The 26,317-nt window shown below is 51.1% G+C and overlaps 2 protein-coding genes and 1 long non-coding RNA gene across 6 annotated transcripts in view; 2 read left to right on the top strand and 1 right to left on the bottom strand.

Moving 5' to 3' along the window:
* Positions 1–26,317, top strand: part of TSTD1 (thiosulfate sulfurtransferase like domain containing 1) — a 54,091-nt gene that overhangs the window by 22,613 nt on the left and 5,161 nt on the right. The window lies entirely within an intron of this gene.
* On the bottom strand, positions 938–1,870 carry LOC113596176 (uncharacterized). The gene is made up of 2 exons (XR_003416918.2): positions 1,636–1,870; positions 938–1,316 (listed from the first exon to the last, which is right to left on the bottom strand). It is a non-coding gene; the product is annotated as an uncharacterized LOC113596176 (long non-coding RNA).
* On the top strand, positions 1,858–25,992 carry F11R (F11 receptor). Of its 3 annotated transcripts, XM_027048377.2 has the most exons (10): positions 1,858–2,021; positions 21,210–21,278; positions 21,445–21,552; positions 21,734–21,880; positions 22,205–22,407; positions 22,804–22,906; positions 23,044–23,151; positions 23,371–23,383; positions 23,709–23,757; positions 23,891–25,992. In XM_027048377.2, the coding sequence occupies exons 1-10, from the start codon at positions 1,961–1,963 to the stop codon at positions 23,924–23,926; spliced, it is 897 nt and encodes a 298-aa protein (XP_026904178.1). In that variant the 5' UTR covers positions 1,858–1,960; the 3' UTR covers positions 23,927–25,992. The 3 variants fall into 3 exon arrangements, 2 of the variants coding, with proteins under 2 accessions (XP_026904178.1, XP_026904179.1); XR_008293308.1 differs by lacking the exon at positions 23,044–23,151 and adding an exon at positions 23,200–23,270 and having other exon boundaries at positions 1,859–2,021; positions 23,371–23,757; XM_027048378.2 differs by lacking the exons at positions 23,044–23,151; positions 23,371–23,383; positions 23,709–23,757; positions 23,891–25,992 and adding an exon at positions 23,200–23,271 and having other exon boundaries at positions 1,859–2,021.

Here is a 26,317-nt window from a genome sequence, read left to right as displayed (position 1 = left end):
AGAGCTGTGCAAAAAAGCAGAATGGTTTGCCTCGAGAATTTTTATTAGAGTTTAAACAGAGGATGTATAAACTCTCTGTGGTTGGGGCACCTGGGTGGCTCAGTGGGTTAGGGGTCCCACTTCAGCTCAGGTGATGATCTCACAGTTCATGGGTTGGAGCCCCTGCATCGGGCTCTGTGCTGACAGCTCAGAGCCTGGAGCCTGCTTCAGATTCTGTCTCCCTCTCTCTCTGCCTCTCCCCTGCACATGCTGTGTCTCTCAAAATAAATAAACATTAAAAAAAAAAAAACAAAAACACTCTGTGGTTGTATGAGCCTACCTATGTAGGGCGAGAGAATGAACCAAACGACCTCTAAGATGACCTTTCCATCTAAAGACTTCTGACCAGTATCAGAGTTCCTTTAACTGCTGCTCAAGCCGCCCCCCCCGCCCTTAAAGTTTTCTCTGACAGTCGAAACCCCGCGGTGATCAGTCCTTTCTCCTAGCCCATCCTTCCCCTTGTATCTGCCTCTGTCTCCAAGACCTTAAATTCCTTTGAGGGTAGAGAAGAGAACTTTGCCCCTGGCAGGCACGGAACATTTGTTTCAATTCAGGAACATGAAGTTTCTTTTGGTTACATAATATCTTGTTTCTGTATCAGTCTTGGGAGTAGACTGTCGGTCATGTGAAGTCAGAGACTGGTTTGTATCGATCTGTTTTTCCCTACAGCATCCACTAGGTGCTTAAATAACCACCATTGCTTCAGATTGGGTGGGACCAGAAGTGATGTGGACAAAGGACTGAGAGCAACAGTTCAAGAAGCAGAAGGCCAAAGAATGCTACCTACAGGTTTGCAGAAAGGTGTGGACTTTTCACTCAATGAAATCATGTTCAGGAAGTTTTCCAACTGGCAAGAACAGTTAAGATGAAATCACGGTAAAGCAAAAGCTAGAAATAGTAAAGGTGGTGAGCGTGAGTTTCAATTAAAAGAAAATGACACAACAATGTAAACATTAACAGAAAGCTCGAGTGTTAACATAGTCTATAGCAAGAGGGGCTTAGTCAGCACCCGACTGTGAGTCACAGGGAGAGGATAAACAATTTTGAAACGTAGCGTTTCGCTGACACATCGGACGTGCGTAAAGGGCAAATCCTGGCTCTCACGGTGATGTCTGTAGAGCATCTGTCTGTCGGTCAGCTTGTACTATCCGGGTGTGGGTGTCCCCATCGGATGTTTAAAGTTCTTGAGAGAAGGTAATTCTGCTTTTCCCGCCTTGGAGTTGAGGGCTCCCTTCCCTTTCCTCCTCTCTGCGCGCCCCCTCTCGAAGCTTGTGACGCTGCGGATGGGGCGGACGGAGGACGGCGTTTTGGGGCTCGCATCCTCTTCTCTCCGGGTACCTCTGCCCCCCCACCCCCCCATATGAATGTGTGGCTTTCACCTGCCAAAGGACGAGGGCCAAGGTGTCCGCAGCACCCGGCGATGCACCCGCAAACCCACACCCAAGCCACGGAAAGCAAACCCAGCCGGGTGTCCACGAGGCCCGCAGCACAACTCCCTCCCCTCCCTCCCCCGGGCTCTCCCTCCCGTCCTGACTCGGAACCAGCCAGTCAGAAAGTCCCTACTTGAGCAACGCTGGCCAATCAGGGCGTCCTCACCTGCAGAAGGTGCGCACTGGTCCCCGGACGCGACGGGCCCGCGGGCCAATCGGAGGCGGCTCCTGCTTGGAAAGGCGCCAAGCGCCGGGGGGCGGGGAGCCGGGGGCCGAGGTTGCACCTGGCGACGGTGAATCACTCAGCGGGAGCGGCGACTCCCTCCGCCAATGGGAGCGCGCAGGGGCGGGGCGCCGGCCAATCGCCGTGGAGGGCGGGGCCGGGCGGGGCTCCACCTGGCGGCTGGAGTTTAGTCCGCGGGCGGCTGCGGGGGAATCTCTGACTCGGTCCGGGGCTGCAGCGGCCGCGTCGCGTCGGGGTCCTGATCGCCATGGGGACCGAGGCGAGAGCCGGGAGGAGACAGCTGCTCGTCTTCACGTCGGTCGTCCTGAGTAAGTTCCCGGAGTTTCGGGAGGAATCGGTGGGTCGGGTCAGAGGTTGGAGGGAGGCGCTCCCCACGCCCCTCGCCCGCGGCAGGAGAGGCGTTGAGAAACCCGCCAGCCTCACCCAGCGAGTTGCCTTTCCACCCCTGGCCCTTCCCTGTTTCCCCTCCCCCTCCCCACCCCCGGCGGGTGGCCGGCTCCCCTCCCCCACCCCCTGCCCCGGCACCCACCGGGAGGGGGTGGCCCCGCTTTTCACAGCCTCACTTGCCGGCGAGGGCCCTGCACGCCTCTGCCCAGGCGCACCCCTCCGCCCGCGCCGGGGCGGGCCATCCTGCCCCGCAACGCGCACCCGACACCCGCGCCCAACCCGGGAGAAGCCCCGAGCCCCGCACCCCTGACTCCTTTGGCCCCTGGGTGGTCTGCTCCTGAAGGGTCGGCAGGGCAGACCTGCTGGAGGTGAGGTGGGGTGGGAAACCACCGGGAGAAGTGTCTGGGTGCAAAGTCCGAAGAAGAAATCAATTCGAAATCCGAACTTTCTCAGAACACAGCACTTCAAGTTCCTTTCTGGACTAGCTACCTTGAGAGCCCTTGGTGGCTGTTGTTGACCGAGGGACTGTTCCCAGGGGACGGACCTGCCTGTCGGTTGGCTGGAGGCTTCTCAGAGCCAGGGCTCTGCCCTCCCCCTGGCCGCCTCTGAGAGTTTTTGTTTCCTTTGTAAACTCCCTTTCCTGTGGAACAATGAGACTCACTTGCTGGGGCTTGCCTCCGTCCAGAGATAGGTTTGGGCCTATGGGCCGGGCTGCGTGGATGCTTTGGGCCCTAGTTCAGGCGACCCGTGTCAGCAGCTGGACGTGATCCGCCAGGGTCTTGAGGGTCTGTGCCTCTGTGGGTCGTGGTGCGGGTATGCGATCTGTGGGGGGATCTTCGTTGGTCCCTTGGAGAACGAAGCTTTAGGAAGGGAGAAGGGAACGAACAATCAAAAACAAAAATCAGCATCGGTGGTTATACGGCGGTTCACTTTGCCCAGTTGCGAAGCGTGGAAATAGGTTCCCTGCCCTTGGACGGATGGATGGACAATTTCTTTGTCCCTCATCACAAAAACATAAAAGCCCTTGGGGGTGCACTGGACCAGAGGCAAGTCTAACCCTCGCCCTATTGTACAGACAAGGAAACAGGTCCAGAGAGGGGAAATGACTTTTCCAGATGGATGGAAGGACCTGCGAATGGCACCAAGATCTCCTGAGTCCCTTTCCGTTTCCCACTCCCGGGTCCGCGTCTCAAGCACCCTGTGGCACGGGAACCGGGACCTCAAACATCAGCCTGGGATAACGCTCCCGGGTCCACCCTCTTACCTTTTCAGTTCCCTAGAGTCTCTCACTTGTCTTCTTCATTCTATGCCTCCATTTGCCTTTTGGCCTCAGTTTCCAGTCTTTTCTTACTCTCCAGCTTTTTCATTTCTGCCTGGGACTGCTTGTGACACCCATGGCCGGTTCTGTGTGGGGCTCCTACTGGTACTCGGCCTCATGCTACACTAGTGCTCCCTTCCCCAGACCCAGAAGTTTCTCAGCGCTGACTCTATTTGTGACAGAGTGTGTCGGGTTCACAAGCTTGCTGGAGCCACGTTCTTCTTCCTCTTCCTCTTCCCTTTTCTCTCTTCCTACTGTTGTGCATCGTGACATCCCCCAGTAAGTGCGTACTGGCACTGAAAGAATTGTAGTAGCACCGTCCTGAGCTTGGGGACGTCCTCCAGTCTCTTCAGGGATTCAGATGGTTCGCAGGGAACCTGATGTGATGTTGCATCAGCGTGACAGGACTGTGGGTCCTGGGAAGTAACATGTCCAGGGGATGGGGGAACCGACCATGTCACATTAAAAAAAATTTTTTTTTTTTACATTTATTTTTGAGGGACAGAGATGATAGAGCATGAGCAGGGGAGGAGCAGAGAGAGAGGGAGACACAGAATCCCAAGCAGGCTCCAGGCGCTGACCTGTCAGCACAGAGCCTGACGTGGGGCTCAAACCCACGAACCGCGAGATCATGACCCGAGCCAAAGTCGGACGCTTAACCCGCTGAGCCACCCAGGCGCTCCATTAAAGGCTGTTTTTCGGGTGTCTGGCCTGTCCTGTGACCCTGGGATGTCTGCATCATATGTGGGTGCCCACATGCTCTCTCTTCCCTCAGGGCTGCTGCCCATCAGAGAGGAAGAAGAAAAAGGGCGGGATATTCTCCAAGTCAAGCAAAGGTCCAGCCCCAGCCCAGGGAGCTCAGCGGAGAGGAAGGCCCGGGCTGTTGGCCAGGGATTGGAGCCCAAACACTGAGGGAACTGGGCCTGGGAAAAAGCCAACCAGTGATGGAGAACACGGTCTCCCTCTCCCTGGGGAACCTGCACTTAGGAGTTTCCAGCCATCTCCCAAGCAGGGAGAGGCATTTCTGCTTAGCAGGGTCCTGTGTGACGAGGATGGCTTTTGGTGTCACCACGGGGAAGAAAGGGGAACCTGGGCTGGAACCCTGGTCCTTCCTCCTCACCCCTCCTTGAGGGTGGTGTCCCCACTGAGCCGTTCCCGGAGGGAGGGGCTGCTGGCCCTGTGTCTGGGTCCGCCTGTGAGCGCTGGTGTTCTCCAGGGACAGTTCCCTCCCAAGCCCTTCCAGCTTTACTGTTGAGCTTCACTTCTCGTTTGCCCTCCCTCTGCCTGCCAGTTGCTACTCCCAGGAAAGAATTGTTCCCTGGAAACCTGAAGCCTAGTGGCTGATGGCAGCAGGAACTAGGAACTAGGAAATGAGCGGGGATGGGATTCCAGTGTCTCTGCCTCAGTCTTCACCTCCAGGCCCCAGGACACTTTCACTTCACCATGTTTCTGTCTGGTTTCTTTCACGGGTTTGCCAGGGGTCTCCGGCCTGGTTTTGGTTTGGGGTGGAGCTCCTGCAACGAAAAGGAACAGGTTAATACATTGTTTGAGAATCAGAAGGATGTAGAAGGTTCAGTCCAGGCCCCCCCCCCCCCCCCGATTCTTATGTCTCTTTCCAGTGTTTTGTTACACAGGCACAATTACATATAAACATGTATTTGTTTCTGCCCTTTCTTACACCAAATGAGGCACACTACAGATTTTCTACTACATCAGGCCCCTCGTTTGATTCGCTTTGGTATACCCTGGAGATCTTTTCCTTTTGGGTGCCGTGGCCTTGGTCATTAGGACCCACCCTCCCCACCCCCCCAAGTCCACCGGGTCGAGGGCCACCTGTTCTGCGGACACTGGCACCCTTGCCCAGAGATAGGTTTAAAAGCTACACACGTTTTGTGTGGCCGCAAATGGAAATGGTGGGCCTGGTTTTTCGCCTCTGTTAGCATCAAGGAGAGGAGACCTTGGGGACCTCCCGACTCAGACGAGCTTCCTTTGCCGCGGTCCAGGAAAGATGTGGATGACGGCCCATCAGATGTCATTGTGGATGAGGGTGCGGCGTTGTGAGGGGGCTGGGGGGGGGGAAGCCGCGTGAGTGGACGCACGCTGGGCTTTGCCAGGCGTTGAAAACTCAAGAGTTCATCTGTCTGGGACTCCCTGATAAACAGGGTTTCTGTCTAAAGTCCGGCTGTGGTTATTTGTTTTGCAATGTGGGGATAGGACAGGAGGAAGCAGCTGGCTGACCGGGAAGTGTGATGCCAGGCCCCTGGAGCGAGCAGCCCTGGGTGGGCAGGCACGGCCTTGTCATGGGGAGATGGGTGGGGGAGGGGAGGAGCCCAGCAGGTAGAACTGGGAATGCTGCCGAGCGAGGTCAGGAGGGAGCCTTCCAGTGAGAGCTCTCCTGTCCCACACTGCCCGCCCCACCTTCTGCCCTCCTGAGGGCCCACCGGGCCAGCCACTGACGTCACTCTAAGCGCAGCCAAGAAGGGCTGTTTAGACTTAGCCCAGTCTGTCGGGCTCACAGAGCCTTCCTCTTGCCCCTGCATTCCTTATCCGTCCTACCCTAACCCCCAGGAGCGAGTTCCGTCTCTACAGGGTGGCCGGTGGGGAGGAAAGGGCAAACCCGGGGTGGAAGCCCTAGGGCCAGGTCCTGATGGTGTATTGCTTTGTCAAGTTCATTTGTTAATCCGGTGAACATTGGTGTCCACCGTGTTCCAGCCCTGTGCTGGAGAGTAGGGACAAAGCAGCGACCACACCTGCTATCTGGAAGTTCTGAGGCGTTGGGGCGCCTGGGGGGCTCCGTCGGTTCAGCGTCCGACTTCGGCTCAGTTCATGATCTCGCGGTCCATGAGTTCGAGCCCCATGTCGGGCTCTGGGCTGATGGCTCAGAGCCCGGAGCCTGCTTTGGGTTCTGTGTCTCCCCGTCTCTGCCCCTCCCTCACTTGTGCGCCCTCTGTCTCTCTCTCTCTCTCAAAAATAAGTAAACATTAAAAAAATTAAAAGAAAAAAAGTTCTTAGGAGAGCTGGGGGTATTGGAAACAATTGGCTCACATCAGGAAACCCGGGAGTAACCTTTTTGGAGGTGAGGGCTCCCCCTCATTCTCCAGCTCCTGCCCCCCCCCCCCCCCACCATGGACCTCATATGCCTGGAGGCGAAGATCGGAGGAATTCTTAGAGAAGACCAGAGAGACTGGCTGGCTGGCTGGTTTCCCTCCTTTTTCTTCCTTTTATTAAAAAAAAAAAAAAAAAAAAAAAAAAAAAGAAAAGAATTCAAACAAACTCATGGCAGAAAAGCAACTTAAGGAACATTCTAATGCACAGGATGTGTAGAGGAAACAAAGGTTTCTTTCTTTCTTTCTTTTTAAGTTTATTTATTTATTTTGAGAGGGTGGGGAGAGGCAAAGAGGGAGAGAAAATCCCGAGCAGGCTCTGCCACCAGCAGCACAGAGCCCGAGGCAGGGCCTGATCTCTCCGACCCTGAGATCATGACCTGAGCCGAAATCAAGAGTCAGATGCTTAACCGACCGAACCACCCAGGCGCCCTCAAAGTTTTCTTAATAAAGTAGTAGAAGGAGGGGCGCCTGGGTGGCTCAGTCGTCTGAGCGTCTGACTTTGGCTCAGGTCGTCAGGTCATGATCTCGTGGTTCACGAGTTCGAGCCCCGCATCAGACTCGGTGCTGACAGCTCAGAGCCCGGAGCCTGCTTCAGATTCTGTGTCTCCCTCTCTCTCTGCTCTGTGACAGAGCTCACACTCTGTCTCTCTCTCTCAAACATAAATAAAGATTAAAAGAAAATAAAAAAAAATAAAATAGTAGAAGGAAGTAGCTTTTCTGTGGTGGATTTGGTCTACGTGTGCAGGGATGCTTGCTGGCTTCTGTTAGCTGGAAGCCTCCGCCCTCTGTGACCACCTTGTCCTCACAGCGTGCTTCAGTTAGGGGTCATGGAGCATCTTCGCTGGCAAGGCACCGTGCTAGGAGCTGGGGAGCTACAGATTCTCTCCTCCAGGAACTACAGGCGTAGACTGACAAGAGGGTGCCAGCGGCTGCACTCAAAGTACAAAATGGGGAGCATAAAAGGGAAGAGATCAATTTTTCAAAACAATAAATTTTTATTAAGAAACAATAGGGGTGCCTGGGTGGCTCAGTTGAGCGTCTGACTTCGGCTCAAGTCATGATCTCACAGTTCATGAGTTCGAGCCCCACATTGGGCTCTGTGCGGACAGCTCTGAGCCTGGAGCCTGCTTCAGATTCTGTGTCTCCCTCTCTCTCTGCCTTTCTTTCTCTCTCAAAAATAAGTAAACATTAAGAAAATATACATATATACTTCTTAAAAAAGAAGAGAGAGACACAATATGTGCTCAGTGTAGAAAAATGGGAAAACGAATATAGAGAAAAGAAAATCACACGTAGGCCTATTATCAAGAGATAAATACTGTTGGTGTTTAATTGTAGTCTTTCCTTTATGAATAATGTGGTATCTGCATATATTTAGGCAAAATATGCTTTAAACAAAATCCATTGTATCGTATTCTACTGTATGGCTGTGTCATAATGAACTGTTCACCTATTGTTGGACTTTGAGGTTTTCTTTTTCTTTGCTGTGCTAAATAACATGAAATTGTTCCATCTTTAAGCTTAACTCTTGAGTGTTTTCTTAGGCTACATTCCTAGAAGTTGGGGAAGATTAATTTTGACTGGGAAAAGTCATAGTGGGTCAAGGGGCATTTGAAAAGGATCTTGAAGGACGAGTAGACTTTTCTTGCTTGTCTGACGGAGATGCTCTGTTGCATCATAGTTTATTATTATGATTATGATTATTATTTTGAGTTTTAATGATTATTTAGTTTGAGAGAGACAGAGCGCGAGCAAGGGAGGGGCAGAGAGAGGAGACACAATCCGAAGCAGGCTCCAGGCTCTGAGCTGTCAGCACAATGCCCAATGCGAGGCTCAAACTTAGGACCTGTGAGATCATGACTTGAGCTGAAGTTGGATGCTTAACTGACTGAACCACCCAGGCGCCCCTGTATTATTATTATTTTTTAATGTTTATTTATTTTTGAGAGAGAGAGAGAGTGAGCGGGGAAGGGGCAGAGAGAGAGGGAGACAGAGGATCTGAAGCGTGCTCTGTGCTGTAAGAGCGGAGCCCAATGCAGGGCTCAAACCCATGAACCATGAGATCATGACCTGAGCCAACTAACTGACTGAGCCCCCGTAGTATCATGGTTTTAGAGCCTCGGAATTAGGCAGACTTGGGTTAAGATGCCCTTCCCACCATGGAGCACCTGGCTGGCTCAGTTGGTAGAGCATCTGACTCTTGATCTCCAGGTTGTGACTTTGAGCCCCATGTTGGGCGTAGAGATTACTCAAAAAAACCCAACAAACAACAACAACATTCCCTTTCTACTTTGCTGCTTATAGCTGTGTGATTTGGAGCAGCTGTTCTAAGCTCAGTGTTCTCATCTGGAACAGGGGATGGTGACACTAGAACTTGTGTCTCATGGGGTTTTTGCAATTAGAACCTAAGGAGACAATGCATATGGCACCCACCTTCATGGGAGGGCTCACTGTGTCATTTCTCCCATTACACTCCATTGGTCGAAGCAGTCACAAGACAGTGCCCAGATTCAAGAGGAGGAAACCTAGAATCCACTTCAGTCACAATGTAAGAAAACCAGGTGGGATGAGGTAGATCCGTGCGTCTGCTTCTGGAAAATAATAATTTGCCACGGTTGTTTTATTATTCAGATACATAGTGATTTTCAAGAATTGTATCCTCAGTCTTACAGATTTCTACGCCACCAACTCTCTTCTGAAGCGTATGAAAACATGTAGGGATTGATTTGAGTATTGATGGCTGCATCACAATCTATCTCCCCTTCTCTTTATCCGGTTCGCTTCTTCCCGGCTCCCACCCCCTTGAGCCACGACTACCGCCTATCTACTTCCCCATTGTCAACTACAGTGTCTCCAAGTCACCTTTGCTCTCCTTACCTCCTGCCCTTTTTCTCTCCTTGAAATTTATCAGACACTGTACAGGATCCCGATGGTATAGTACTCTCATATTTCTTTCTCATCTATTACCTCATTTCACCTATAAAGTTTAATCAGGGGCGCCTGGGTGGCTCAGCCGGTTAAGCGCCAGACTTCAGCCCAGGTCATGATCTCACGGTTTGTCGGTTTGAGCCCCGCATCGGGCTCTGTGTGGACAGCTCCGAGCCCGGAGCCTGCTTTGGATTCTGTGTCTCCCCCTCTCTCTGCCCCTTCTCGGCTCACGCTCTGTCTCCCTCTCTCTCAAAAATAAATAAACGTTAGAAAAAATTAAGGTTTTGTTTAATCAGCGTTTTTGCCTCTCCTTTTTGGCTTTGTTTCTTCTTCTCTCCTTCTTGTGATCTGATTTTCTTTTCCCCCTTTTTCATCCCCTTTCCCCCGCGTTTTTCTCTAAATTAAAACACTTAATCCCGTGCTTGCTGATTACACAGCTATAGAACATAGAGAAGAAAAGCTGCCTGCGGTCTCAGGTGATATGCACTGTCTAGTGCTTGGAATCTATTCTTAGAGATTTTGTTATGCATATACTCAGATTGTTTTTATTATTTATAAATATAGGGTCATATTCTACCTATTGCTTGTACATTTTGGACATACTTCTGATCTACTTTGACCTTTGAGATGGCAATATGTATTTCTTACATAGTTTTTGATAATGTATCATACTGGAGCCAGATTACCAGGGTTAGAATCCTACTCTGCCACCTATTAGCTTTGTACTTGAGCAAATTACTTAATTTACGTGCCCCAGTGAACTCATCTGGAAGATGAGAGCAACAGTAGTGTTTATTTCATGGCATCATGGCAAGGATCAAATGAATTAATCCTGTAAAGGGCTCAGAAGAGTCCTGCCATGTGGTAAGTATTCGAGAAACGCTAACTGCTAATATTATTTTATTCTTGCTCCTATTTTATTCATTTGGTCATGTTCAGTAATATGTGTCTAGAATTTAGATATGATTACAGTCGACCCTTGAACGACGCATGGGTTTTGGGGTCTCAACCCCATGGAGTTGAAAATCTGTGCAGGGGAGCCTGGGTGGCTCAGTCAGTTGAGCAGCTGACTTCGGCTTAGGTCGTGATCTTGAGGTTCATGAGTTTGAGCCCCGTGTATCGAGCTCTGTGCTGACAGCTCCGAGCCTGGAGCCTGCTTCGGATTCTGTGTCTCTATCTCCTGCCCCTCTCCTGCTCACTCTCTGTCTTCTCTCTCTCTCTCTCTCCTAAAAATAGTTATACATTTTAAAAAAAGAAAGAAAGAAAATCTGTGCATAACTCTTTGACTCCCGAAAAACTAGTAACCTACTATTGACTGAAAACCTTACTGATAACATAAATAGCTGATGAACACATATTTTGTTATATGTATTATATAGTGTGTTCTTACAATAAATTAAGCTAGAGAAAAAAATGTTAAGATCGTAAGAGATGATACATTTACAATACTGTACTGTATTAGAAAAATTTTGTGTATAACTAGACCTGTGAAGTTCAAACTTGTGTCATTCAAAGGTCAACTGTAATTGAAAGTATAGGACAAGTCTTATAAAAAGGTTTTCAGGAGTTCTGTTGATTCTTTCCTTTTAGTTATTTATTTTTCTTGTTGACATAGCATTATATTAGTTTCAGATACACATCATAATGATTCCATATTTCTATAGATGATAAAATAATTACCACAGTAAATCTAGTTAACATTCATCCCCATACATAGTTACAGAATTGTTTTTTCTTGTGATGGAAACTTTTTAAGATCTACTCTCTTAGCAACTTTCAGAGATATAATACAGTGTTATTTAAAAAAAAATTTTTGACGTTTATTTACTTTCGAGAGAGAGAGAGAACCGAGCACAACAGGGCGGGGCATAGAGAGAGGGAGACACAGAATTGGAAGCAGACTCCAGGCTCTGAGCTGTCAGCACAGAGCCCGATGTGGGGGCTCAAACCCATGAACCGCGAGATCATGACCTGAGCCCAAGTTGGATGCTCAACTGACTGAGCCACCCGGGCGCCCTGCAATATAGTGTTATTAACTGTAGTCACTATGCCGTACATTACGTCTCCATGACCTACTTACTTTATAACTGAAAGTTTGTAACCTTCGACCCCCATCAACCATTTTGCCACCCCCCATCCCCCACCTCTGGGAACCACCAATCTGTTCTCTGTATCTACAAGCTTAGTTTTGTTTTTAATTTAGATCCCACATATAAGTGAGGTCCTATGGTATTTGTCTTTCCATGTCTGACTTATTTCATGTAGCGTAATGGCCTCAAGGTCTACCCATGTTAACACAAATGGCAAGGTTTCATTCTTCTTTACGGCTGAATAATAAACTGTTACATGTGTGGACCACATATCCTTTATCCATTCATCGATGGACACCTAGGTTGTTTTCATATCTTGGCTATTGTAAATAACACTGCAATGAACATGGGGTGCATGTATCTTTCGTAAGCAGTGGTTTTCTTTTCTTCAGATAGACACCCAGGAGTGGAATTGCTGGGTCATACGGTATTTCTATTTTTAATGTCTCAAGGACCGCCCATACTATTTTCCATAGTGGCTACAGCAGTTTACGTTCCCAGCAGCATGCACAAGGGTTCTCTTTCCTCTATCCTTGCCAGTGCGTGTTACTTCTTGTCTCTGATAATAATGCGTGGTGAGATTTCATTTTGGTTTTGATTTGCATTTCCCTGATGATTAGCGATGTTGAACAGCTTTTCATGTACCTGCTGGCCATCTGGATGTCTTCTTTGGAAAAACATCTATATGGATCCTCTGCCCAGTTTTTAATTGGATTGTGTTTTGTTCTTGTTGTTTTACTAGTGAGTTGTGAGTTCTTTGTATGTTCTCAATTTTCTTGGATATGAATCCCTTATTAGATAAGTGATTTGCAGATATTTTCTCCCATTCAGTGGGTGGCCTTTTCATTCTGTTGATGGTTTTCTTTGCAGAGCAGAATGTTGCTTCTTCCATTGTGTGGAAATGTCATCATAATTACCTAAGCCAAGGCTGTAGTTACAGGGGACTCAGCCAGAATGTTCACTGCTGATGTCCAGCTGAGACGTTTCTATTCATCGGCCTGGGCCATGGTCACGACGACGTATCACGGACAGACAGGGATGGGGAGAGTGAGGGTGGGGGCTTAAACAACAGTGACTGATTTTCTTACAGTTCTAGAGGCTTGAAGTTCAAGACCACTGCGGTGTTAGGGTTGGTTTCCTCTGGAGGCTCTGTCTTTGGCTTGCAGGCAGCCACTCTGTCCCTGGTTGTCCTCTGTATGAGCACCTTGGTGTCTCTTTGTATAAAGGACACCAGTCACACTGGATTCGGGCGTGTCATACGGGCCTTATTTTAATGTAATTGTCTTGTGACAGGCCTTGTCTTCAGACACAGTCACATTTTTTTTAAGCTTCTTTATTTTGAGAGAGAGAGAGCGTGAGTGCAAGCATGTGAGTGAGCATGAACAGGGGAGGGGCAGAGACAATTCCAAGCAGGCTTCACTTTGTAGCGCAGAGCCCGATGCAGGGCTCGAACTCAGAACCCAAAAACTGAGATCATGACCTGAGCTGAAACCAATAGCTTGGTGGCTTGACCGACTGAGACGCCCAGGCGCCGTGATACGGTCACATTTTGAGGTACCAGGGATTCAGGCTTTCACATAGGAGCTGAGGGAACACCATTTGGTCCATAACAACCGTAAACCGTGTTGAACATACCTTTGCAGTGAGAGCAATGCCCTACCTGGCTAAGGCCTCTTCCCCAGCTGACTTGAACCTGCTTGGAGTTCCCTGTTGTGGTCATGAAGACAGTGGGGATTTTTGTTGTTGTCGTTTTATTTTTATTAAAAAAAATTTTTGTTTTTACATTTATTTATTTTTGAGAAACAGAGAGCGTGAGCAGGGGAGGGGCAGAGAGAGAGGGAGACACAGAATCCGAAGCAGGCTCCAGGCTCCGAGCTGTCAGCACAGAGCCTGAAGCGGGACTCGAACTCACAGACTGTGAGATCATGACCTGAGCCGAGGTCGGACGCTCAACTGACTGAGCTACCCAGGCGCCCCCAGTGGGGATGTTTTAAATGAATTCACATCCTTCCCCCACTTCATGCTGCTGGTTTAGACCTTGCATCAGAAAACCTCCTGCAACTTCCTCTTTTGTCTCTGCACACCTCCCTGGATGCAGGAAAGCAGTCTGTAAGCACTGCAACCCACAGGGAGAAACGAGTCCCTCGGGGCGCCTGGGTGGCTCAGTCGGCTCAGGTCATGATCTCACCGTTCATGAGTTCAAGCACCACATGGGGCTCTGCACTGACAGTGCAGAACCTACTCGAGATTCTCTGTCTCCCTTTCTCTTCCCCTCCCTCATGTGTACTCTCTTTCTCTCTCAAAAAAAATTAATAAACTTAAAAAAAAATTAGTGCCTGTTGCAAAATGCCAGTTGGAAATTGCTCATGTGCAGAGTACTCCGATTGTATTACAAAACTATGAAGCAAATTTAAAAACACTTAATTTGGGGGGCGCCTGGCTGCTCAGTCAGTGGAGCATGTGACTCTTGCTTGGGGCTGTGAATTCAAACCCCATGTTGGGTGTAGAGATTACTTAAAAATAAAAAACATCGTGGGGTGCCTGGGTGGCTCAGTCGGTTAAGTGTCCGACTTCGGCTCAGGTTGTGATCTCACAGTTCGTGAGTTCGAGCCCCACACTGGGTTCTGTGCTGACAGCTCAGAGCCTGGAGCCTGCTTCGGATTCTGTGTCTCCCTCTCTCCCTGCCCCTCCCTCGCTCACGCTCTCTCTGTCTCTCAGAAATAAATAAATGTTAAAAAATTTTTTTTTTTAAATAAAAAAGATCTTGGGGCGCCTGGGTGGCTCAGTCGGTTGGGCGTCTGACTTCGGCTCAGGTCATGATCTCACAGTTGGTGGGTTTGAGCTCTGCTTCGAGCTCTACGCTGACAGCTCAGAGCCTGGAACCTGCTTTGGATTCTGTGTCTCCCTCTCTCTCTGCCCCTCCCATGCTCATGCTCTGTCTCACTCTGTCTCTCAATAATAAAATAAACGTAAAAAAAAATTTTTTTTAATCTTTAAGAAAACCCACAATTCTTAGGGTGCCTGGGTGGTTTAGTAGGTTAAGGGTCCCATTCCTGGTTTTGGCTCAGGTCATAATCTCACGGTTCATGAGTTTGAGGCCCACACCAGACTCCACGCTGACAGTGTGGAGCCTGCTCTGGATTCACTCTCTCTCTTCCTCTCTCTCTCTCTCTCTCTCTCTCTCAAAAATAAACTAAAAAAAAAAAAAAAACAACAAAACACTTAATTTTTATGTTCTGAAACTAAGTTTTTACAAAAAGATTGATGGAATAGTCATTCCCCCCCCCCCCCCCGAAAGTAGAATAGTTTCTTAAGCTTTTAAAAAGATTGAGCTTTGGATCAAATTTGTTTTTTCCTCATTTGGGCGTGCCCCATCTGCCAGTGTGAAAACTGGGGTTATCTTTGTAGATAAACCTTAACAGTAGATGTTATGGTGAATGGTCTGCTATGACCTAATTCGTTTAAGGCTCCGTGTTGTTCAATGTCAACTTGTACCAGGCATTCTGCTGAGCGCGGAGTACTCAGAATAATAAATAACACATGGCCCCTGTTCCCTGGGGGGTTTACTGTCTGCTAGGGGAGACTTATGTGTACAGATGACGTCATTATAACGTGGGAAGTACTTCACCCGTGTGTTGCATGGGGTAGTTCAAGCCTCCGGAAGAGGTCTGAAGCTGGCTCTGGTAGGATCAGGGGTTGGTAGCTCATTTCCTGGAAAATAACGTGGATGAATAGCTGACCAGAGGGAGAAAGAGGGGAAAGGGTGTTCTATAAAGCTGGAACGGCAGGAGCAAAGCAGACGTTGTGAAATGGCTCTTTGCTGGGAATTTTAAGTCCTCTGTACTGCTAGAGGGGGAAACACACCAAGAGTAGACAGGCTTTCAGAGGGTCCGGTACTGCTGGGCCTCTGCCTTGATGAAGAATTTGGTGTTTTTTTGTTTTTTTTTTATTGTTTATTTATTTTGAGGGTGAGGGGTGTGGGGGGGGGGGCGGGGAGGAGAGAGAATCCCAAGCAGGCTCTGTGCTCTCAGTGCAGAGCCCAACGTGGGCTCGATCCTATGAACCATGAGATCGTGACCTGAGCTGAAATCAAGAGTCAGGTGCCTAACTGGCCGAGCCACCCAGGCGCCCCCAAGACGTTGAATTTTATCTGAGAGGCAATGTGGAATCCTTGAAAGCTTGAAGCAAGTGTCAGATTGGCATTTTTAGGAAGGCTGTGTGGCGGATTGGAGCAAAGCACGGCCCCAGGAATTGCCTGGATTGGAATCAGCACCAGCACTTTGCTGCTCGGGGCCTCAGTTTCCCCGTGTAGAAAATAGAGATGATGATGGGGCGCCTGGGTGGCGCAGTCGGTTAAGCGTCCGACTTCAGCCAGGTCACGATCTCGCGGTCCGTGGGTTCGAGCCCCGCGTCGGGCTCTGGGCTGATGGCTCAGAGCCTGGAGCCTGTTTCCGATTCTGTGTCTCCCTCTCTCTCTGCCCCTCCCCCGTTCATACTCTGTCTCTCTCTGTCCCAAAAAATAAATAAACGTTGAAAAAAAATTAAAAAAAAAAAAGAAAATAGAGATGATGGTAATAAACAGCATCGCCCCACTCCCAAGGTGGCAGGGATGAAGAGACAGACCATGTAATATGCTTGCAGCACTGCCTGGCACAGAGTAAGTGCTCAGTAAATACTAGCCCTTCCTCCAGCCCTGGGATGGAGGGTGGATCTGAGTGGGTTAAGATTAAATGAGCCAGAGACACCCAAGTGTGCTTGAGAGACGAGTTGTGGTTCGTCAGACGATGATGGTGCTAAGAAGTGACGGTCAAAGTTTGAGGGAGATTTGGGAGGGGACGATGCCAATGCTTGCTCTTTGAGGAGGGGAGACGTGGTGGCTGCTGGAAGGCTTCCAGTTTGACTGATGATGACGGATGGAATACATGGGAATACACCGTGACACCACCGACCTGGGGGAGGAGGAGGAGGGAGCGGGCGGCAGATGGGGAGGAGTGTGGGGACTCCGGTGACGAGGGCAGGAGGCTTCTCCACCCGGAGCCTGCAGCTCAGGTGGGAGGCGGGGACTGGAGGGGGCCGCGTGTGGGTGCAGATGAGTTTTGGGGTGATGTTCGAGATTTCCTGGAGAGAACGTGGAGAGGAGAAAAGGCCCAGGATAGAACGCTGGGGAGCACTCATATTAAGGGATCCACAGAGGAAGCATGGTTCAAGGGAGAGAATGAGAAAACTCGTCAGTGGTGGGGATGACCAGAAGGGCGGCACGCAGAAAGCAAGGGCGCAGAAAGCAAGGGCGGCGTGACTTCTGAGGAAGGGAGTGGTCGGCGGGGCCACGCCTCTTACAGGGGCCCCTGAAGGGAACTGAAAAAGCCAATTGTGGCTGTCCTTAATTCTAAGACTACTTCAATGTTTTGGAAATTGGGATGCGACGTACAGCTTAACTATACATTTAATATGATGTCCCCACCCCCCAAGGAGCTGTTATTAAATCGCTGTTCTATCGTATAATCAGGGCATCATAGAGTTGAGGAGCGAATGACTGGGGATCTTAGTAAAACCAATTTTCATTCCAAGGTGAGAGCCAAAGACATATTGCGGTAGGTGGGGCGGTGATTGTGTTGGGCTGGAAACTGTGTGTAGACGCCTTCTTTGAAGAAGTTTGCAGAGGAAGGGCACCCGGGTGGCTCATGTTAAGCGTCTGACTTTGGCTCAGGTCGTGATCTCAAGTTCCATGAGTTTGAGCCCCTCAACGGGTGAGCACAGGCCTGGCTTTGGGTAAAAAACATGAGCCTCAGGTGAGCCCCCCTTGTCTGTCTGTCTGTGTCTCTCTGTCTTTCTGCCCCTCACTCGCTTGTGCCCTCTCTCTAAAACAAACAAACAAACAAACAAACAAACAAACAAATAAATAAATAAAAGTTTGCGGAGGAAGGGAGGAGAGGAGTCCCTCTAGAGAGGTGTGCGAGATTGAGTGCAGGTTTTCTGTACACGAAAGGGTCCAAAATCTGTTGATGCCTTTGACTTTGTGGCTTTTCTTACTGCGAACTTGTAGTAAATTAAGCATCGTGGTGAAAGGGTGAACTTTCCTTCTATTTTGGTTTACTGTGTGTGTCATTGAGCCAAGTATAGGTCTGGGGGGTGGGGGGATGAGGAGGCAAGGGAAATACAACATAGATGAAGGCCATGGGCAAGAGCCTGGGTGTCCTGATGGAGATGGGGTGCAGTGAGGGGAAGCCCTCCGCTCTGCTGGTCTACCTGGGAAGGTTCTAGAGAAGAGTTAGCTTTTCCACGACAATTGCAATGATAGAGGAGAGGTGGTTTGGTGGGCTGGAACATAAGCATTTTTCAGGCAGTGTTTATATTTATTTATATGTCTTATTGAAGAAAGTTTTAAAGTCAACAATTAAGTGTGTGGAGAAGAACCTATGGGCAGATGATGATGATGATGATAATAATAATAATAATAATAAGATATAATAGTTGTTTGCTGCTTCCTGTTGTAAAGCACTTTATTTGTATTAGCTTGTTTAACTCAACCACAGCCCTTTGATGTAGAAACTGTTATTATCCCCACTTTACAGATGGGTGAACTGAGGTTCAAAGCGACTAAGGTAGCTTGCCCAGTCACACAGCCTAGTAGGTACCGGAGCTGGGATTTGAATCAGGCGTCTTGGTTCCAGAGGCTTATTCAGGGGCGAGGTGGGAGGGGGTGGGGGGAGGCATGGACCACGGTGGCAGAGGTGTCCCACGGTGAGGAGGGAGCACTGGTGAGGCTGAGTATGACACATGCAGCGATTCACAGGCACAATAGAGTGAGAGTGTTGACAGGCCACAGACAGGCAGCTGCAGTCCTGCCTCTGGGGGAGGTGGGATGGCATTGAGGGGCAGGCCCTATGTTTTGTTTTATTATTATTTATTTATTTTATTATTTATTATTTTTATTATTTATATTTTATTATTTTATTTTATTATTATACGTTTATTTTTCACAGAGAGAGAGCAAGAGGGTGAGTGCGAGAGGGGAAGAGAGGGGGGCAGACAGAGGATCCAAAGTGGGCTCTGTGCTTACAGCAGAGATCCCAACACGGGGCTCGAACTCGTGAACTGTGAGATCGTGACCTTAGCCGAAGTCGGATGCTTAACCCACTGAGCCACCCAGGCGAGTGTTTTAAACCAGAGAAGCCTGGTTTAAAGCCTAGCCAATGGAGGTCAGGACGCTGAGGAGCTGGGGAGGACGTGTGTGTGTGTGTGGGGGGGGGGGGGTTCCTGAATGTTTTAGATCCGGAGGTCTGAGAGGTCTCAAAAGAACTTTAGCTGACGTCAGAAGTGATGCGGAAACAATCACCAAATTCCTGTGCTGTCATTTCTTTTTTGGCAGCCCTTTATTTCAAACGCTAGTTTTTAGTGTAATTAGAAGCTCTTCCTGATTTGGGTCATGTCATAGGTTGGGTTCTAAGGAAGCTGACTCTGAGATGTCCTTTATCGTGCCAGGACATTTATTACGGAGGGCTCTTGGGGTCCACAGCTCGGGAAGGGCAGGGGAGGGAAAAGAAGCGGGGTTGGGCAGAGGGAGAATTCGGGCTGCAGAGTAGCTTCAACCTATTCCCCAGGGAGCTTTGCGGGGTGGGAATAGCCTTTCAGCGTTGTTCTGAGCTGGGGGGGGGGGTGGTGGTGGTGGTGGTGTGGGGGCATTGGGGCAGTAGACCTGGGGTTCCCTGGGGCTTCCCTCCTCTCATTCAGTGATGAGGCATTGGATGCCAGCTGCCCCTGTCCCTGCCCGGGTGGACCGCATGCCCCCGGGCCCCACAGTGTTCCGGCTGTTGTCCCCGAAAGGGCTGATAGGCTGAGGGCTTTGATTTGGCAGAAGTCCCAGAGGCTGGATGACAACGAGTCAGTCCTTCGTTCCTGAAGAGAGATCTCGTTCGAGCGTCGCACTGCACATCACGGGTAGCAAATTGTAAAGTGTGAGGATCTTAAAAAACAAGTGCCCATCGTTGAAGCAGAGAAAGCTGATCCGGGCGAAAATCAAAGCATTTCATTCTCCGCGTTTCCCCCCTCACAGCTGAGTAAGAGACTCCCATGGGCTCAGTTTTCAACTTAGGAAGGGCCATCTGGTTTAAGTTTCTTACATGTTATTATATTTGATTATACATTTGACGTTAAAATGTAATGCCAAATGCACACATATAAAGTAATATTAGTATAAATAACTCACAGATAAAAGAATGGCATTTTATTACATAGTCTGCCCCCCATTAAGCCACGGCCTCTCTGAGAAACCTCATGGTTTATAAAAGTCTGACATAATAAGAGGGAAATGGGGGTGTAGGGGGAACCTGTGTTTTCCTCTCAGCTCTGCCATTTCATAGCTATGAAAACTTGGGGCTAGATGCAGAACTTTTTTTAGACACTTAATTTTCTCATCTGTAAAGTGGGAGAGAGAATACGTACCTGGACGGAGTCACAATGTTGTGTCAGATAGATATAAATGTATGTATAAAAGTCCTCGTTAGACATTAACGTCCCCAAACCCCCCACAAAAACCCTAAAGGACTTGAGCGAACATCTAGTCCAAACCTTTCGTGTTCTGGGTGAGAAGAGGGCGCTTCAGAGGTCACGAGACCGTATGCAGTTATGCAAGTGATTACGTAAAGGAAAAATGTGCTTGCATTTATCTAAGGAAGACGGGACTCTTAGGGATATAAGGAAAGCCCAGGTGGTGAATTTGAACTTGGAAAACATGGACGGGAGTGACTGTCCAAGGGCAGGTTTATAGCAGAGCCCGGCTGTCTGAGCCCAGGCCCTGGTGCTTAGTTTGGAATGCTGGACCCTCCAGCGACCCTGTCGTGCAATCAGCCTCGTCTCTGTGCCCCCAGCACATGCCACCCCTTCTTTTCCTTCTCCACTGGGCACGAGGAGATCTCGTCTCTAGATCTAGGAGAGGATCTAGCCCACTTCTGGTCCCGACCCCAGCTCAGACCCAGCTGCGTGATCTTAGGCACGATTCTTTACGTCTCATGGGCTTGGTTCCTCATGTAAAACTGGGATAATAACACCTGTCCTGCTGATCTGTCATGCTGGTTTTGAGGATCAAACAGCGTAATGTAGGTGAAAACACTTTAAAAAGCACAAAATGCCCTACAAATGTTGAGTATTGTTATTATCCTCATTACTGCTCCTCCCCTGCCTCCTTGCGTCCCTCCCTGCCCCCTGCCTCCCTCCCTGCCTCCCTCCCTGCCTCCTTGCCTGCCTGACCCACCTCCCTTGCCTCCAGCTTTGCTGGCTTCCTGCCAGGAGTGTCTGACAAGTGACTGCAATTAATTATTTGTTGAGAAGCTTTCTCTGAACCATGAAAAGTCATTTGGGAAGCTGTTCCTGGACTACTAGGAATCTAATTAGATTATTGGGAGTTGCAGAGGGAAAAATAAAAAAATGAAAGACATTACATCTGAGAGAAATATTTTTTTTCCATTGATAATAGAAGTATTGGCCTGCGATTGTGGCAAAAAGCATTTGAAGGTATTTAGGATATTGGTGAGGAGGCGTGAGACCCAGGAGGAGCCTGGATCTCCTGAGTCTCTTCACCTTGGAGAAGCCACGGGAAGGGCCTCAGGAGCTCCTTCAGCTGGGCCGCCCTGGTGTCCCCTCCTGATGGCCCACCCCTCTCCTCCTCAGGCTCCCTGGCGTTGGGCAGGGGCGCAGTGTATACTTCTGAGCGCGATGTCAGAGTTCCTGAGGACAAACGTGAGTCGTGGGCGGCTGTGCAGGGGGGGTGGGGCGGAGGGGGGGAAGCAGGTGCTCCTGGGGCCTGGAGGGCGGGCAGCGCAGAGCCGCCGACGCAGTTTGGGGCCCTTCTCCTTGTCCGTTTGCCGCCGCTCCTTCGTCCCGCTCACTTTTGCGCTGCCCACAGCCGCCAAGTTGTCCTGCTCCTACTCGGGCTTCTCCAACCCCCGCGTGGAGTGGAAGTTCGCCCATGGTGACATCACTAGCCTCGTTTGTTATAAAAACAAGATCACGGGTGAGTTGCCCCAGCTCCTCCCCGGTGGCCTAGGTTGTGGAGGGGTCGACGGGGCCGGACCCCCGGGGGAGAGGAGCACCCTGGGGCCCAGGTCCCGCGGACTCTTCCGCGGCCTGCCCCACCCAGCTTCTCGTGGCCCCGCAGCGCACTCAGCCGGCCGCCCCTTCCTCTCTCCTGGTAGCCTCCTATGCAGACCGAGTCACCTTCTCGCACAGTGGCATCACTTTCCATTCGGTGACCCGGAAAGACACGGGGACGTACACTTGCATGGTCTCTGACGATGGCGGCAACACGTACGGGGAGGTCAGCGTCCAGCTCACTGTGCTTGGTATGTGCCCCACGCGTTTTGTGTGTGGGTTTGGCATTCATTCTTCCCAGGTCCTCAAGGGGCTTTGCCGAGCTTTGGAGCTCACTGATGGCCAGGGCGCTGGGGGGGGGGGGGGGGGGGGGAGTGGGGAGTGGGGGGGCTTCAGTCTCTGTGCTGCAGAGGCGACGAGCCCCGCCCCTCCCCCTTCCCCTCCCCCCTCCCACAGTGGGAAGCAGAGGGCCTGGTAAGGGATGGAGGCTGGAGCTGACCTATGGGGGTGTCTTCCGCTTGGCCTCTAGGCGGCGCTGTCTGAACTTGTGCTGGGCCCCTTCTGTCCCTTCGCAGTGCCTCCATCCAAGCCCACGGTCCACATCCCCTCCTCTGCCACCATCGGGAGTCGGGCAGTGCTGACCTGCTCAGAGAAGGATGGCTCCCCCCCTTCCGAGTACTACTGGTTCAAGGACGGGGTCCGGATGCCTTTGGAGCCCAAGGGCAACCGCGCCTTCAGCAACTCTTCCTACAGCCTGAATGAAAAGACAGGGGAGCTGGTAGGGATGGGGTGGTGCGGAAGGGTATGGGGGGGGGGGGGCAGGGCCAAAGAGCCCTGGCAGGTGGGGAAGACAAGCAGCAAGATGAGCTTGGCGTTAGGGTCGGAAGACTAAAGATGGGGGCTTGGACGCTTCTCAGGATGAGGGTGTCATAAGGTGCGCCGTTGTTGAATTCGTCTGCCATGCACCCGAAACCCCAGTGCAACAGCGTATGTCCACGATACTGCAATTTAAAAACGAGGATCGGGGGGGGGGGTGCTCCTGTAGAGCCTGCGGCTCTTGGTGTCGGGGGTCGTGAGTTCGATCCCCGCGTCGGGCGTAGAGCTTACTGACAAAACACCAGAAGTAGGTGCTTGGCTTCTGTCGGCAGGAGGCCAACCGATTTCCTCCCTTCAGGTCTTCGATCCCGTGTCAGCCTGGGATACGGGCGAGTACACCTGTGAGGCGCGGAACGGGTACGGGATGCCCATGAGGTCAGAGGCTGTGCGCATGGAAGCCGGTGAGCAAGGCTCTAGCAGGGGCTTGAGCTCGGGCCTGGGGTGGGGCCCCGGGTCTGCTTTCCACCCTGGCTTTGGTGGTGTTGTCAGTCACGTGAGTGAGCCCTCAGAGGACTGACCTCTCGTTTGTGTCTCACAGCGGAGTTGAATGTGGGGGGCATTGTGGCAGCTGTCCTTGTCACACTCATTCTCCTTGGATTCTTGATTTTGGGCATCTGGTTCGCCTATAGACGAGGCTACTTTGACAGTAAGTACTTGCCCTCAACGGCTCTCCTTTGTATCGTCCCCATTCCAGGGCACGGTCCTTGGGTGCCATCTGAGTACTGACCTGATAGTGAGCCCACGTGTGCAGGGGTTCTCTCCCGGGTGAGCACCAGTGACCTGTTGAGTGCCATTCCCCCCAGCCTTCTGCGCCCGGCTGGCCCCTATCCCGCTGACGCTCACGGTCCCCTTTCTTCTTTTTCAGGAACAAAGAAAGGGTGAGTGAGCCACCTGCCGTCCTGGGAGGTCTCCAGAGGAGGTTGAGAACAAGGATGCGTGTGGTTCGAAGCAGAGACGGGTCCCGGGGGGAGGGGCTGGAGGCAGAGGCCACCCTGGTTGGGTGGCCATTTGTGTGTCTACCTCTCCCCGTTCCCTGTGACCTTGCACTCGTCGGGTCTCCCTCCACCCACCCCTCCCTACTGAGAGCTCTGTGCTTCCGTGAAGTTCTCGGTCGAGCCTCTAACGTTGGCCAGCAGAGGTTAAAGAGAGCACGGGTTGGGGGGGGGTGTTGCTGAGCGTCTCCGTCTTCTGGCTTGTCCGCAGGACCTCAAGTAAGAAGGTGATTTACAGCCAGCCCGCTGCCCGCAGTGAAGTGAGTGTGCTCCCCGGGGACCGGGAGGGTCTCCCTGCGGGAGTGAGGGGCTCCTCCCCTGTGTTTACAGGTTCAGGAGCTTATCAGCTAAACAAGAGTGTACAGGGTTGATTTGGGCGTTTTATTTCTCCAGGGGGAATTCAGGCAGACCTCGTCATTCCTGGTGTGACCCTGGTCCGACTCATCTCCTGTCCTCCGTGCTTGCCTTCTTCCGGTGCTACCAGACTCCGGCCCGTGGCGTCTGTAGTTTCACAGGGTCCCTTACGCATCTTCTAGCCCCCACAGGGGTCCCCATGTTTATCTTAGTTAGGATGTGGTTGTGTACACTTTCCCCCTGCATCCCGCCCTTCCTTTCCTGCCATTGCCCAGTGGCCTGGGATTTGTTTGAAAGCTTTCGTCCCCCATCCCTACGAGGGATCAGGGAACAGCCCTGAGCGTCACGCCCCTTGACTTCCCTTCCCAGAACGTGGCAACAGTGGCGGGGCACTCGATACCCGCTGTGTGGCGGCGGCCCCTCCCCCCCAGTAGGGATCTGGAGTTTGGTCCCTCGGCCCTTTCCTCCCGTGGTGAGGAGGGACCCACTGTTCCAGAGTGGGGACTGGAGACCAAGCCACCGAAGAGGTTGTGGGGTGACAACACCAAGTCTCTCCCGTCCCTGCAGCCCACTCCACTTTCTTCTGTCTTCCCACGGGAAGTGCCCCCGAGACCCTCTTGCACCGGCCTGAACGCAGGCGGACACCATCTGTGTCTGTCGAAAGAAACCGGAGCTTTGTTATGGAGACCATTGTGGGGGGGGGCTCTCAGGGGACACTGAGCGGAAGGGTTTTAAAACCCCTGATCTAAAGAAAAGGAAGCTGGCGCTGGGAGCTCCGACCATCACCCTTCCCTTGGCTGGAACAACTGGATGGACCCTTTTAAGATGCGTCTGCAGGGCCGTGCGGATGTGCGCACTGGTCGTAGCTCTTTGCTGTGGGGTGTGTGCGTGTGTGCGTGCGCGCGCGAGTGCACATTCGCGCGCTCGGTCTTAGCTCTCTGCTGAAATGTGGTGTGTGTCCAGGGGCGTCTTCGCTCTTTGGTGAGACTGTTGGTGTGTGTTTGGATGTAGCCGGATGTTGCTGGTTTGTCAAAGCCTCTCGTCGCGGGAAGTTGGGGAAGTGAAGTTCCTGGGCTCCTTTGTACAAACAGGAAGGCGCCTGAAACCCTGCTTCCCAACAACCTGGGTTGGTCCTGGCCCCCTGTCCCACCCCTTCCTGGCCTTGAGACAAGGCAGAGCTTCTGAGCTTGGGACCCTCACTCTGGGGCCCTCTGCTGCGGGAGCACACCCGGAGGAAGCCGATGCTGTGCCCTGGGGTTCTCCCTGGTCTGGTCCACTGAGGGGAGAAAGTGCCCACCCTCCCCTCCCCCCTCTGCCAACCAGATGCATCGAAAGACTTCTCTAAGGAGAACAGACTGCCCCAGAGCAGTGAAGCAACCATTGCTTCACTGGAGCGGAGTTGGGGGCTGGGGTGCTGTTTAGAGGAAAGGTAATTTGAGACCAGGTGGCAAGGCCATCCGCGTGTGACTGCTGGGAAGGTAGGCCGGCCTGACGTGGCTTTCCTTTGTGCGTCTGGACAGCCCCTTTTGCCCTTAAATTTCTGTTTCCCCCTCTACCATAGTCGCCCGGTCTATTAACGAGCGAGAGGGCGAACACGGGGGTCTTCAAGGGTTGATTTTGCTTAACTTCTTTCTGTGGGGGACACTAAGCCCCACTTTGCCAGGTTTTATTCCCTGATCTGGAAACCCCTGACAGAATTGAGTTTTCTATCGAGAATCCAAGAGGAAAAACAAGCCTAGCCAAACCATCGGTTAAGGGTCATGGGCCAATAAAAAAAGAGCTTTTTCAGATGGAGATAAAATTTAATTAAACAGTAAAAGCAGAGATGATGAAATGGTTCAGTAAGAAAGAGATTTTTAAAGCGTGTTTCAGCCTCCTGGTTGGGAGACGGGGTGGGAGGGACGCGGAGACAAGGCCACAGGGAAGCAGAGGTGACTCATTGTCCCGTTAGGTCTGAGGTGAGTGGTTCCTCACCCTCTCGGTCACATCACATTCTGTGATGAACAGAAGTCATGCGTGACCAGCCTTGGAAGTCACCTCTCCAGCTTACCACAGTCCCCTTGAGTTGGAAAACACCCTGCCTGCTTTCATTTCGAAATGTCAAGGCTAATTTTGTAATAAATGTTTATTTTTCACATTGAGTTTGTTTGCAGCCTGAAGTTCTGTGTGGTAAACGAGCTGGGACTTCTAGAGTGATTTGGAGATTCCAAACCTTCCCGATAGTCTTAAGAGATTTGAGATCCCCTTCCACGGAGACTGATAGTTAACTTTTCTCCCCAAATTACCGTTGGCCCGTGCTTGAATGGGAATGACTCAAGTGGACGTTTCTTTCAAGTGACACTTGGAGGGAGGAATTCTATGGAGATTGGTGGTTTGAGACACGAACCCACTGTAATTGCGGATAAAATGCTTGTCTTGTTCTGTCTTAACAGAATCTACAGATCAAGGGGAGGGGAAATGGGTTTG

The sequence above is a fragment of the Acinonyx jubatus genome, chromosome E4 (assembly GCF_027475565.1).
Source record: "Acinonyx jubatus isolate Ajub_Pintada_27869175 chromosome E4, VMU_Ajub_asm_v1.0, whole genome shotgun sequence".
NCBI lineage: Eukaryota > Metazoa > Chordata > Mammalia > Carnivora > Felidae > Acinonyx > Acinonyx jubatus.
Note: the sequence above shows the minus strand (reverse complement) of the source record. Positions and strands in the feature narration are given on the sequence as shown.